We start from the raw sequence: 13,720 nt of genomic DNA, 5'->3' as shown, positions 1-13,720 counted from the left end.
TTATTAGGTAATTATTTGAGCTTTTTGATCTCCTCTACACAAAGTATGTGTGTGTGGTGCCCCAGGAGGTCTCTTAGCATCTGCACTGGTTTTGCTTCCAGGTGTCCTCATGGGAACTTCCCTGTCATCATTCCTGTCTGTGCCAGGATCCTGCTGCTTTGGGATGTGGTGGAATGTGCCAGTCTGAACAGGCTCCCAGCCTGTGCAGTGGGTCAGAAAAGTCATTTGAAGAGTCAGGGAATTATTTCCCAATAATAGATACAAACACATATGTTTTTGAAATTACTTGAGTAAAGATTGAATTATTTATTTTGTTTAAAATGATGATGTCAGCCTAAAAAAAAAAAAAAGCCTAAATGCCTTGTCAAGGTTAACTGCATAGTAACTAGGTGCAATATTCAAGAGAAGCAGGAGCAGAACTGGAGCTCTCCCTTTGTGTGTCTTTCACAACTTGGACACATGGATGTTTCTTTGGTCCCTTTTCTTCTTTGGCCACTTACTTGGATTTGTGTTTCAAGCCATAAAATCCCATATGGCTAGAAACCCTGAAACACACAGCTAAGCCACTGAAACCTGAGGTCACTCTGGGAAATATTCACAGCATCAGCTGTTTTCCCCTCACCAGCATTTGTTCAAACTATATGTGTTAAAAAATGGAGTTAGGAGATTAACTCTGTGCACTGCACTTTAGTTAAGTATTGGATGTTAGCTGTTTTCCCTGTTTGCCATTAGGGTTTGTTTTGAGAAATGGAGTAAACTTTTGTTTTGGGTAGTCAGTTGGAGACTATTTTTTTTTTTGCTTCTTGCATAGTTAAATTCCATAGCCCTTAAAAGCCTTGAAGGCCTCACTCGGTAGAGTCAGTTCAGCTCCTTGAATTCATAGAACCATTAAGGTTGGAAGGTACCTCTAGGGATCATCCAGTCCAACCCCCTGCACACGCAGGGTCACCTAGAGCACGTGGCACAGGACTGCGTCCAAGCGGGTTTGAAGATCTCCAGAGAAGGAGACTCCACAACCTCTCTGGGCAGCCTGTTCCAGGGCTCTGGCACCCTCACTGTCAAGACATTTTTCCTTAAGTTCCTGTGGAACTTTTGGTGTTTTGGTGTTGAAAATCAGAGTCCCTGTGGCACCATCATGGGCTTGATGTGTGGAAAGGGGAATGTTTTGGTGGCGGCTCCAGTGGGGAGCCGGGTTGGACCCGATTCCCTGGGGCTGCAGCCGCTGCTGCAGGGCTGCTCCCTGCTGCAGCCTCCGGCCCCTCTCGCCGCCTGCGGAGCGGCCTGGGCACGGGGCTGTGCCTCGAGAGGAGCAGAGGGCCTCAACCAGGGCGGTTAATTACGGGGTTTAGCAGTTTAGAAACTGGGATATTGAGTCTTCCTGTGAGATAACTATAGCATGGAAGTTCCTTTGCTTGTTCGTATAAAACGGGGGGAAAAGCTATGAGCTGAATGTGTGGGTCCACCCGTGCAGGCCCCTGGAGGTACCACGCGCCCGGCCTGGCCGTGGGCATCCATGGGGCAAGGAATGTGGGAAGGGGCCTGGGCTGCTCCCGTGTGGGAGCACTAGTGCAAAGCCCAGAGTGTTCTCGTCTGCTGTCGAGATGACAAATGGCTCATCTACGCTTGAGGTGTTCATTTCTTAAACCTCAATGGGTTTTAAAATCCACCGACTCGCGCAGTCTGTATTTCTGAACTTAATGCTCTTTGGTTGGCCTGGTTTGTGTGGTAAATTACTAATTAAAGCGCAATTGGCCTTACTTGAGCTGGCAGTTGTAATGTGAAATGCCATCTCGTGTGGTGCCCCCATTGGCCTGTCCAGCATCGCCCTGCCCTTGGGGCTGCAAAACCCTCTTCGTCCAAGCGAGGCCGTTAACCCTCCGGAGAGCTGACGTGCAGGGGGTGTTTCCAGCCGCACTTCCCCCCCACGTGCACAAAACGAAGTCAAGGTGGTGTCGAGGAGCGGCTGCTGCGTGACGTTGAGAAACGTTTGATGCTTTTCCCTCCTTGTTTCCTCCTAGGTTGGTATAGAGGCTATACGCTAAGGAAAAAGTCCAAAAAGGTAAGTTGTCCTGTTGCAGCATGTTCATTTTCCTCATGTCTGCTGTTTGCACCCAAGTTTAGCTTTTCTGAGAATGACTTAGAAAACCAGAATGGCTCATTCGTGCTGCTGGCCCCCATGTGTGCGTAGCAGCCAAAGAATTTCTTTTTTTACATCCCCAAGTAAGAAAACCAAACTATCGTCTCCAAAAGACGAGGTGCCTGAAGCTCGTCTTGACTTTATATACCTTTTAATATGTGCTTGCATTATTTTGAAAATATTATTTTGTTTCTAGACTCTTGAGGTAGAACATATATATATATATATTTTTTTTTCGGAAAGCAGCATTGGTCTTTTGCAATAGTGTTGATCAAAGAGCTGCTAGGCTTGCGAAGCCGATGGTAGCTGGTGGTGGGAGGCAGGATGGGGCAGAATTGACACCCCTGCTGCGGGTTGCAGGGCCGGCTTGTGACACCCCGCGCACCCTGGGGTGCTGTCCCGCTAGCTGGCAGCCTGTCAGCACTGAGGATCAATCTGAAATCACTGCACCTGCCTTTGTTCATTTTTGCTAATGTTGCAAAACCTTCTTGAAACGATGTACAGTACTAAACTCTTGCAAATTTAAAAACAAGGAAGGTCTATTCGATGCCAGGAGCACGTGAGTGGTTCTGTGTGCAGGCCCAGCAGGGTGTCTAGGCACGTTGTTAGGTAGCAGATACTGTTATCGGAGTGTCATTACTTTTATGATACATAACTTTTCCTCTCCCTTTTCCTCTCAAAGGGTATATTTCCTGCATCGTATATACATCTTAAGGAAGCAATAGTTGAAGGAAAAGGGTGAGTTTCATTTGAAAATCATGAAAATCCATTTTCTTTTCTGTGTGGATTTAACTGCGGTGCATTTATCAGACTCAGACTTGTTTCCAGTTAGTAAAGGGGCTGTTGACCACGTGTTTTTTAACTCGTGACTGAACTCAGGCTCAGAAGGTTCTAGTGTCAGCGTGTAGCTGGAACGCACCCTGTTCCATATTGATTTAAAACCTTCAGATGAGGTAGTAATTCACTTGGGTGTTTTTTATAACTTTTTTATTACTTACATGAATAATAACTATTTAGATTAACTCCTCCCCACCCCTAAGGTTTGAGTTTTATCATTCAACAAGGAATTGTGGTTCTCCTGATGCTCTGCCTGACGCTTGTGATTGTAGTTCAGAGTGTTTTTTGTCATTTAACGGCTTACAAAATTCAGATCCCTGTGTAACTACCAACCACTGCTGGGCATGCCTGTAAAGGTTCATAAAATTGATAAAAAAAAAAAAAAAAAAAAAAAAAAGATTACTTAGGAAAATAGAAAAACAAAAAATGTGGAATGAAATTAGTAAGTGATTAGCCAGGTACAAAATGGAGTGAAACAGGATTAAAATATTTTATGTCTTTGTGCCTGATTTATTTTTATACACTGCTAAATATGTAAATTACGAAGCCACTAATCATATGATTGCTGCATAATGACATCTTTCTTGCTGATTGCAGAACTGCCTTTAAGTACCTTACTCTGAAATATTAAAAGATCTAGCAGTTGTTTTAAAATTATGTGCGCCCGAAGTATGAAACAAGTCATAAAGAAACTTAGGGGTAGTGATTCGCATGCTTGAAAATATGTGTGTGTATATATGAGAACAATAGATTGAAAACAACTGTGCTTTACTGTCATGACATTGTGTGCTGCTGTCTGTCTGTCTTTCCTCTCTATTGCTTCCTGGGAAGGTTAGTATCTCAGTAACAAATGGCATGGGGAGCTTCGTATTGATGTCCTTGCCCTGTGAATGTGGAAGCAAGAAAAGTTGCTTGAGTTCAGTAGTGCAATCTCACCTCCCCGAGTGTCCTCTAAGCCATGTGAAACAGCATGTGCTGCTACTCCTGTGTCTTGGGGTGGTTTCTGTGATGTTCTACATTTATTGTAGGTAACGGAATCTCGAGTCATGTTGTTGAATTGGTTGGGGAGATGAGCAGTTGCTGCTTCTTTGAATTAAATGATTTTGGGGCGGATGGCAAAGTCATTGTGAGCTTTTTCTCTTCTCAGCCAACATGAAACGGTCATCCCGAGCGAGCTGCCGCTCATCCAGGAGGTCACCACGACGCTGCGGGAATGGTCGAGCATCTGGCGCCAGCTCTACGTGGTGAGTGTGAGCTCGGACACTGCGCAGGGTGCCGGGCGCCCCGGGTAGGAAGGCTGAGGAAGCTCCTAACGATTTTCCATTTCCACTGCTGCTGACGGATACGCAGAACTGATGTTGTCACCTTCTGCGTCATGGTACAAACCTCAATTGTAGCTTTTGGGCATTTTCTCAAATACTAGATATTTCTTATGCAGAATCAGGTTTCTGTAGAGTGATACCTTGATCTAGCAGTAATTTGTTGAGTAGCTACTCACAGCTACAGACTGGCTTGTCTGAAAATCCTTTTTCATGGCGTACTGCGGATTGCAGACTATCCGGAATACATGGGCTGTTAAAGATATTTTAGATTTTTCTAAGTCTGTGGATGAATGTTTTAAATGAAGTCAGTTTTGAGGACAGTTCTCAAGCCTGTCACTCTACATTACGAGAAACTTGACTTTCCAGTGTCAAACTAGTGAGTAGAAACCCCCAAGTCTTTGAAAATGCATCAGTGTAGATCTGTACCTGGCAGTATTTATGTACTTAAAGTTGATTGTTTTAAATTTATCCTGACAGTACTTAAATTTAATGCCAATTATTTTCATGTGGTTAAGTTTAAGTAGGCATGTGGTAATATCCCCATCTGATATCTACGAAACTTTGTAAAATTCACGGCTGTGTTTTTGTGTGCATGTGTTACCACGTTCCCATGTATCAAAATCATTAGGCCTCCACGTGCATCCCGGTGTCCAGCCCACAGCCTGTGTTTGAAACGCGCGCGCGGGGCCGCCTGCCTCATCCTCCCCGCTCGCAGCTGCCTGCAGCACAGGAGGGGCTGAACCCCCTTCCTTAGCTCCCAGCCACGCTGTGTCCTTCCGTGCTGCATTAAGGAGCTTTAGTGACGGGTGGTTTTGCTCTGGGAAGGTGCTTGCACACTGCAGTCAAGGCAGCTTTCTGATCATCTCAACAGACTGGAGTCTTGCAAGCTTCTCAGTTTGGCAGTTTTTCCCCTTGCTTTTGTGCTGCTGTGTTCTTTTTCTGCCCTTGCTGCATTTTTTTTTGTTGCCATTTATATGTAGCAGGGAATTGTAGCGTTATCTCAGTTATTTAGTTACTCCAGTTGTTTTGGGTCAAATAAGGCCGGGATACAGTCCGGACGGCGGAGCGCTGTGCCTGGCCTGGACAATTCATTGGCGTGGGATGCTTGGGAAGGTGCAGTATGTCCTGGAGTGCCTGGAGCTAATGGCTCAGCTGGGGCCTGGGAGGTCCGGGGTGCTCCACGGTGAGATGGAAGCGCCTGCGTCTCCGTGCTCTTAGTCTCGGTGTCTTTCACAACCAAAGTGACGACTGTTCTGTCCTTTCAGTTGTGCACAATGTTCGCGGGTTGTTGGTACCTGTGGACCCTGTAGAGTTTTCTAAAATTCCTGAGGAATTTGGAAGTTCTCTTCTGAAGTTTTAACTGGGGAAGAGATTCTCAAAGCGCTGGGATGCCCGTGGGAGGCTGCAGAGCTTCAGCCTCTTGCTGTTCGCTCACCACTTATAGTCCTCAGAATAGTGGATCCTGGGGTGGTATCACTATGAAAACTAAAATAGGGTGTCTTTTACCTTGAAAGCTGGTTCTAAAGAGCTGATGATCCAGGTTTTTAGGAAACAGAAATATAAACATTTACATTTATTTACATACATTAAAGATAGAATGAGATTCCTCATATCTGGTGTTCTGTAACAGTGAAAGCTGGACTCTTATTCTACAGCAACTGTATTTTTACCCCTTTAAAGTCATGCTTTATAACTTTAATACACCATTTCCATTCAAAAGATGCTCAGTAGACCTAAAAACTAACTCTTTTTTTTCCCCCTTCCAAACAGCAAGACAACAGAGAAATGTTCCGTAGTGTCCGGCACATGATATATGATCTTATTGAATGGCGATCCCAAATCCTCTCGGGAACTTTACCGCAGGATGAGCTCAAGGAACTGAAGAAGAAAGTGACTGCCAAAATTGACTATGGAAACAGGTTTGTGAACAATGTTGCAAATGTTTCCATTTGAAAGCCAATCAGCTTGGTATCCTATACTCGCTTACAGGATTCTTTTCCTCTGGGTTTATGCATTTGTAATAGTAGTAGAGTAAGGGTAATTTTGACTATAGTAAAAATAGCAAGATAATGATGGAAATTGAATATAGCATCTTTTAAATGGAGTAAAATTAAGTAAATAAAAGCTGCAATTTTTAAACTTTTTAATTTTTTAAATTTTTGGGGGATTTTTCAGTGCCAATGTTGCCTCTGTTCAAGTACTTTGAATTCTGCTTGCTTCTGTGGCATAACTGTCACTGCCTTTCCAGAACCGTGGCTGTGTGTGTCCTGAAGTAACCTGTGCTGTAACGGGATGTGGAAGGGTTCGGCTCAGAAACTGGCTTTAAATCACTGTTCTCTGCTTGTGTTATATGCAACTTATACCAGACAGATTTAATAAAAGGATGTATCTGTTTAACAAATGACAGTGGAAATTGTGAGGCTTTAGAAAAATAGCAATAATACAGGTTATGTACTTCAGATATAGTAAATTACATGTGCTAACTCTTGGCTATGGGGTAACGTCTAAACAGGCAAAATGTGATTGAGCAAAATTCATTTTTTAAATACAAATGCAATACAAGTGGTATGTTATGTTGTCTGTACAGTTATGGCTTTTCCTTTAAATTGAAAGTGGAGAGTCTCACCTTTCCCCAGAGAAATCGGGAAAGGGTTTGAAACGGTGTTCGGAATACTGAAGGAGAGAGCAGTGCAGCCCTGTGCACCTGGGGACTGGAATTTACTCAGCAAACCTGAAAACCTCTGAATGCCCTTGTGATGTGAATTATTCATCAGATTTGAGCCACTTGTGCTTTATTTCTTAAGAGCTGCCCAGCTTGCAATATTTCTGTGTTTTATGTGCAAAAGCCGTAATTAAAAAAAGACAAAAGCAAAAACCAGTAACTGCATTCAGTAAGTAATTTAGCATTTATAATCCAAGATATGGACTGTTGTACCCCAGTAGACAATTAACCAGATGTTATTGATATTATTTGTTTGGCTACTGTATTTTACCATCTGGCTAAGGAGTTGGTTAAAGTTTCTCTGAAAAACGTCCAGATGCTCAGTGTTCAAATACAATAGAACATCTTGTGCTGTGTTTTATGTTCGTGCTGTTCTGATGGACTAATTAAGTGATCAGAACATTCTCTGCAGAGAATGGCAGAGAACTGAGGTTGAACTTCTGAGGACATATTCACAACTAAAAAGATACCCTGCCTTTCTAACGTAGTCATCTATTCACTCTCCTCTAAAATGAACACAAGTGATGATTTCGGTATCTGAACAGAATAATTCATTTTGCATTTCATAAATATTTTCTGATCTAATTTGAATCCTAACTTTGCCTGTTTTGTGAAATACTGATTTGTAAATATGATTTTCCTATAAATAAAGGGAAGAATTTCACTGCATATTGTTGAAACACCTGATGAAGTGAAAGCACTCATTTCTACTTGTAGTGTGCATCTGAAATTGGGTCAAATACTTTTGTTATGAAAACACATTTCTTGTTCAGTTGCAAGAAAACTGCAAGCAAACTGGGGCATTTAAGAAAAATCTTCCTCTTTCTTTTCATATCTCTCCCAAGTGTCACTTGTATGTGGAAGGCTAAAACAAGGAAATCAAAATAGTGCTTGATCCTGCTCTTTTGGCAGAGCTTCTTGTCCCGTTTGTGCACCGTGGCCTGAGTGATCAGGCATTTCTGGGTGCCTTTTGGGCTGCTCCAGCTGCACGTGCTCTGCAGAGGGGAGGACTCTGCTCCTGTTGAGCCAGGAACCAGGAGGTGGATCCCCCGCTCCGGCTGCTGTCCAAACACCGGGATCGGGGAGCAAGAAGACTTGGACTGCTTTTCTCTCTGGCTTCAGTGGTGAAACCACTTGCTCACTGGGAAGTTTTTCTGATCTTGTTGGTCCTGGGATACCCAAGAGCTCTGTGAAGAGCAGGTGAAGGTTGCAGGTGAGGACAGGGCTCAGGAGCTCTCTCTCACAGGCTGCTGCAGTGCCTGGGGATGTGCTCATCCTGCTTGGAGTTAAAGCCCTGAAGAGCTTTCTGTGGTGACAAGGCTTTGTCTCACACCTCCAGACTTTCCTCTTGCTAGGGAATGGCAAGGAGTGATCCTCCAAGCACATAAATGTCTCCATCTCCTAAAGCTCACCTTCATCTTTTGCAGTGATTGACAGTCATGTCTGAAGGGGATTTGCTCTCAGATAAGCCATGGATCTGTGTGTGGTATATTATATACTGCAGGTTTGAGCTGAGCTCAATGGGAAAACATCTCAAAGACTGAGTTTCAGCAGCCCCTTCATGAGAGGTGCCTACAGAGTTAGAAGGTGATACCTTTGGGGTCTGTATTCATTGAAAGGGAGTTGGAGAGCAGCTTTAGGTAAGTTAGGTGGAGAAATAGAGATCAGCCTGGACTTGAATCTTGGAGAAATGTGGAAAATTGGACTCACTTATATTCTTGGACTTGATTACTGGACTGGATTGTGGCAGAAACTCTCTTTTCTGCAGAAGTAGTGATGGGAGCTAACACCGTGCTGGTGGAAGGAGAAACATCTCTTGTGCTGCTCGTGCTTGTACAAACACTGTGGGGGCTTGGGGGAAGCCCTGAGTACGCCTGAAACGCTGCAGAAATGAGCTGACCAGTTTGCACGTGGTGTGGCTGTAGATGCTTGTTTGAACTGTCAGAGGAGTTGGAGGAGAATTTCTTACAAGTTTAGTTGTTTAAGAAATTGCTTCCCCAGCTGTTGTGCTGTTTAAATGAGGCTTTCTGTTTTTCTTCTGAAACAGATGAGGAATATTCATTCCCAGCAGTTCTGTCTGTGCTGTTGGAAACGTGACTTCAGCCAGGAATGGGGATCTTGGGGGGTGATAGCATGCAAACTTTTTCTATGATTTATGATTTTTTTAGGATTTTTTCTCGTCTCTCAGGTGTGCATGAATGTGATGTTAACCGTGTGGCCTTTTTTCCCCAGCACTTGCTCAAGCATTCTTGGTTCACAAATGTGTTTCTGTTTTTTGTAGAATCCTTGACTTAGACCTGGTGGTTAGGGATGAGGATGGCAATATTCTGGACCCCGAGCAGACCAGCACAATTAGCCTTTTCAGAGCACACGAAATAGCTTCCAAGCAAGTTGAAGAGAGACTGCTGGAGGAAAAAGTAAGCTGCTCTCTGCAACCAGAGCTCCTCTTTGAAACCTAACTCCTGTAAACTAAGTGCCTGCTGTTGCCAGCACTGGGGTTGAAGGAGCTGGTTGGTTTACGAGGGGTGGTCAGGCTTAAATCCTGTAAGTACTTGCATGGCTTGGGCTGTTCTGATTGCTCTAAAGGATTGTTCCTTAAAATAGGCAGTTCTGATGCATCAGTACACTGTATTAATAAACTGGCTGCATTTGTATGTTAATATTAGAGATGGGGAGATTGCTGCTTATGTAGTAAATCTGTGTGGTAGGTGGCCATGGGGGGTTATTTTTGAGAATCAAGTGCTCGTTATGTTTTTGTGATTTTTTTTTTTCTTTTTTCTTCAGTATGTCAGTCCTGGAATTTTCTTTGTTGACTTGCAGGAAGCAAATTTAAAGTCCTTCTCAGACTTAGACAGTCCCCTTTGCAATTCAAACTTAATTTTTAAAATAAAAAGGATTTATGTTATAAAGAGTTCTCTCAGTTTAAATTTTGTTTCTTCTGTTCTTCAATTACAGTCTCAAAAACAGAATATTGATATCAACAGACAAGCCAAGTTTGCTGCTACTCCTTCATTTGCCTTATTTGTAAATTTAAAGAATGTAGTTTGCAAAATAGGAGAAGATGCTGAAGTCCTTATGTCTCTCTACGACCCACTGGAATCCAAATTTATCAGGTGGGTGTTTTCCATCTCCTGCACTGAGTGTACTCCCTAGTCTGTGCTCGCTCGGTGTTAGTGATGAGGTTTGTGGGATGAGGGATTTAATTTTGGGCTTTTTGGGAGTGTGTGAGACGAGGCTGGCCGGGAAGCTGCAGTGCAGCAGCCCCTCGCTGTCCTGCTGGGCACGGACCAGGTGGGTCCCTCCACGTGGGAACATCTGAGTCGCGCTGTTCCATCTCACTCTGTGTCTTCCCTCCCATCAGGGCAGAGCTTCAATTAGACACACGTTTTGGCAGAAAGCTGAGTCAGTTTTCCAGGGTCTCCCCTTCCTCAAATTCCTTGGCTTTGTTGCTAGAGAACTTCTCTCTTTTATAAATGAAATGCACTAAATAGGATAGCAGCTGTCTACTAAGTAAATATGCATTTGTTTAGGATAGAGTTTTTGTTTTGTGTTTAAAATGGTCTTCTGCAAATCCTGAAGTTGATTTTTATGCTTATGTTAAGGGAAACTGTTTACACATAAATGTTCTCCAAACATTTTTCTTTCAGTGAAAACTATTTGGTGCGGTGGTCGAGCTCGGGGCTCCCCAAAGATATAGACAGGCTGCACAACCTCCGAGCAGTGTTCACGGTAAGAGTCTGCGCTGGCCAGGTTTACAGACCTTAAAGAACTTGATTTGTATCGTGTGAATCATTGAAGAATTTAGTGATTTGTATTTAAAAGTGGGAGATTAGTCTTTGCCAGGGATTACCTGCAGAGGTAGCACGAGACGTTTTTAATAGGTGACTACTACAAGTGCTAAACACAAGTTTCTCCTCTGTAGTATTTGGGAGTCATTAACTTGTTGGAAATGATTTGGAGTCTAAAGCAATTAATTTGCACAGAATTCAAGATGAGACTCTAAGTACTGTGATGAAGATGCTTTTACTGTGAGAATAACTTGCTCTGGTGCTAGAGGCTAATATGACAAGAGCAAATGCTAAGCAACAAACTTGTGTCTTCTAAAATAGAACCTGAAATTCAATTAGTACAAAGTAATCTGAAGGAACTAATGTTTCCTAGGACCTTGGCAGCAAAGACCTGAAAAGAGAGAAAATCAGTTTTGTTTGTCAAATAGTGAGAGTGGGCAGGATGGAGCTGAGGGACAACAACACGAGGAAGCTCACGTCCGGGCTGCGGCGGCCGTTCGGGGTAGCAGGTAACTCTGCTGGGTGTTGGGCTGTCTGTGCTACGCTTCATGGACGCACGGGAAGGTGTGCGTGAGCTCCTGGGGGACTCTATGAGTTACAGTCTGTTGGGGTTTTAATCACATTTATCACTCTGCTGTTCTTGCATTTCCTGCTTCTTTGAAGAATTGCAGTTGGGTAGAGATTACAAAGCTGGCGAAGTGCAAGTCCTTGTGGTGGTTCTTAATAGGCAAGAGCTTGGAGATACAAAGCTAGAACCAGCAAAAATTCTTACTCGTGTTAAATAAGTCTATTCTGTTTCTTTGGATATTGAGGCTTTTATTTGAAACAATGTTGTTTTACTCGTGCTGGTCCTTAAATTGCACTTTTGTGAGAAATGCAGTTGCTGGATGTTGTGGTCCCCAGGGTGTTCAGAGCCCTTCCCAGGTGTGCGTTTGACTCGGACGCTTTGTTCTTGTTTGCAGTAATGGATGTTACCGACATAATTAATGGGAAAGTCGACGATGAGGACAAACAGCACTTCATACCATTTCAACCGTAAGTAGGGAACTGTCCAGAGCATGAACAGAAGCAGTATGAAATCAGCTTCTGAAGTCAATCTGGATGGGTACAAGTGTTCTGTAGATACTCTGAGTACTTTGGTTGAAATACTTGACTAGTATTGCTTCTTCATATCATTTCCGTTATTTATAATAGCGGTATGTCCAGAAAATTCAAGCCCTGAGTTAAAAACATGCATTTTCTGTTCTGTTTCCTTTTGAATAAAGATGCCAGGGAGGTAATGTATAAGAGGGAGTACTTAAAATAGTTACATTGCTTGCTGAAATCTGGCCGAGATGCTAATGATCAGCAGCGTTACCAGCACCCACTACGGGTTATATCTGTGAAATGAGATAATGGTAACGTTTATGCTTTCCTTGGTAGCAGAGAAAATTTCATGGCAGGGACCGCCATAACTGCATACAAACAAAGGTTAAAAATGTGAAGGATAACTGAAATCTGGTCTCTTCGACTTTGTCACAGGAGACTTTGAGAAACCTGAAGTATTTTGGTTGGCAAATTCAGTTGTCAGTTTGGTTGGCAATATTCACTTCCATCTGCAGTTTATACTTTTTCTATGGAGTGTGGAAAGGTAGAAGGGAGAAGTTGAACGCTCGTGCCTAAAACGTGAATGTCTAGTTTTACCCTGGGGTGAAATGCAGGCTGCCATCTGTTCAAACGGCAAGATAAAGTTACACTAACTGAGTTCCCTGATTAATGGACTAATGGATATCTGGAGGGTGCTAATATTAAAAAAAGCTTGAAATAATTTAATATCAAATTAATTTTACTTAGAAAATAGATCCCATTCAAGATGTCTTGTAGTTTGCAAGAGCCCATAGGGCTATGGAGCGAGGTGACGTGTGCCCCGTGTCCAAAACCACTCGAGTTCTGTACAGCAGTGGCGAGGGGCAGTACAGACAGGTTAAACATTCTCACGTTATTTTAAAGGGAAACAAAGACATTTAGGGAAGTGACTTTTGTGATATTTGTTTCTTGTATGGTAAACAGTAGCAAGCTAATTTTTTAGTGTGAAAGTGTGTAATGAAAATGAATCTTTGAATCAGGCAGGATGCTAATGGAACATTGAGTTTTCTGCTCCATTAAAACTGATTTATTTTTTCTGTGTGTATAAATCAGCTTTTTGAAAAGAGGTACAATGTAATTTTTTTTACTGCAATATACTTCTCCCTGAAAGATATTTTAATTTATACCAAGCAGTATGAATGATGTGCAAACATGCAATGAGTACTGGTGTCATTATTTCTAATGTAGTCTCAGGCTGTAGATATGAGGCACATTTTTCTTTCCCATTTCATGCTTCGCTTCTGTTGTACCACATGCGATTCTGTTTTCATATCTCTGTCTGTTTGTATTCATTCACTGGCCACCAACACAATGGCTGTCACAGCACTTGGCAAGATTACTTCAATGACACTTGACGCTGCCTTTTATTTATAGATTTCATCTTTTCATTTATTCATCAAATTTAACAAAATGTTTGGATGATCTGCTTTTCTTGTCCTATGCCATTTCTGTGAAATTTTGGGTAGCTCTTCCTTCAAGCAGCATGCACTGCTGCTGGATTTGGGATCTCAGAAGTGACCCTGCAGGTTTTGCAGGGCCAGGCTGCCCTGGTTCTCTTGGAAAACCTGCCCAGGTGGGAGCCATCCTTCGTGCCCAGCGTGCGTGCTCCTGGAGGGAGAAGTCCCCACACAGATTTGCTGTACTTCTCTTTGGTAGATCAGCATTCTTCTGATTAATGATCTTCCTCTTTCTTGTTACCTTTCCTGTCCTCTGTCTTGCGTTGACTAATCGATGCTCTTTGTCACAACTGTGATACGATCTTTTGTGTTCCCTTGTCACTGTGACTTCT

The 13,720-nt window shown here is 43.0% G+C and overlaps 1 protein-coding gene across 1 annotated transcript in view; it reads left to right on the top strand.

Annotated features, from left to right (window-relative positions):
• Window positions 1-13,720, top strand: part of DOCK1 (dedicator of cytokinesis 1) — a 204,196-nt gene that overhangs the window by 20,085 nt on the left and 170,391 nt on the right. The window contains exons 3-11 of the mRNA XM_088520060.1: window positions 2,019-2,059; window positions 2,820-2,875; window positions 4,122-4,218; window positions 6,067-6,215; window positions 9,300-9,435; window positions 9,974-10,131; window positions 10,666-10,747; window positions 11,180-11,315; window positions 11,769-11,841. Coding sequence (XP_088376186.1) covers window positions 2,019-2,059; window positions 2,820-2,875; window positions 4,122-4,218; window positions 6,067-6,215; window positions 9,300-9,435; window positions 9,974-10,131; window positions 10,666-10,747; window positions 11,180-11,315; window positions 11,769-11,841 — 928 coding nt within the window. The remainder of the gene's footprint in view (window positions 1-2,018; window positions 2,060-2,819; window positions 2,876-4,121; window positions 4,219-6,066; window positions 6,216-9,299; window positions 9,436-9,973; window positions 10,132-10,665; window positions 10,748-11,179; window positions 11,316-11,768; window positions 11,842-13,720) is intronic.

The sequence above is a fragment of the Tinamus guttatus genome, unplaced genomic scaffold, assembly GCF_059628265.1.
Source record: "Tinamus guttatus ecotype Peru unplaced genomic scaffold, ASM5962826v1 Tinamus_guttatus_pri_ptg000079l, whole genome shotgun sequence".
Lineage (NCBI taxonomy): Eukaryota > Metazoa > Chordata > Aves > Tinamiformes > Tinamidae > Tinamus > Tinamus guttatus.
The sequence above is the reverse complement of the archived record's forward strand: the minus strand, read 5'-3'. Positions and strand labels throughout refer to the sequence as shown.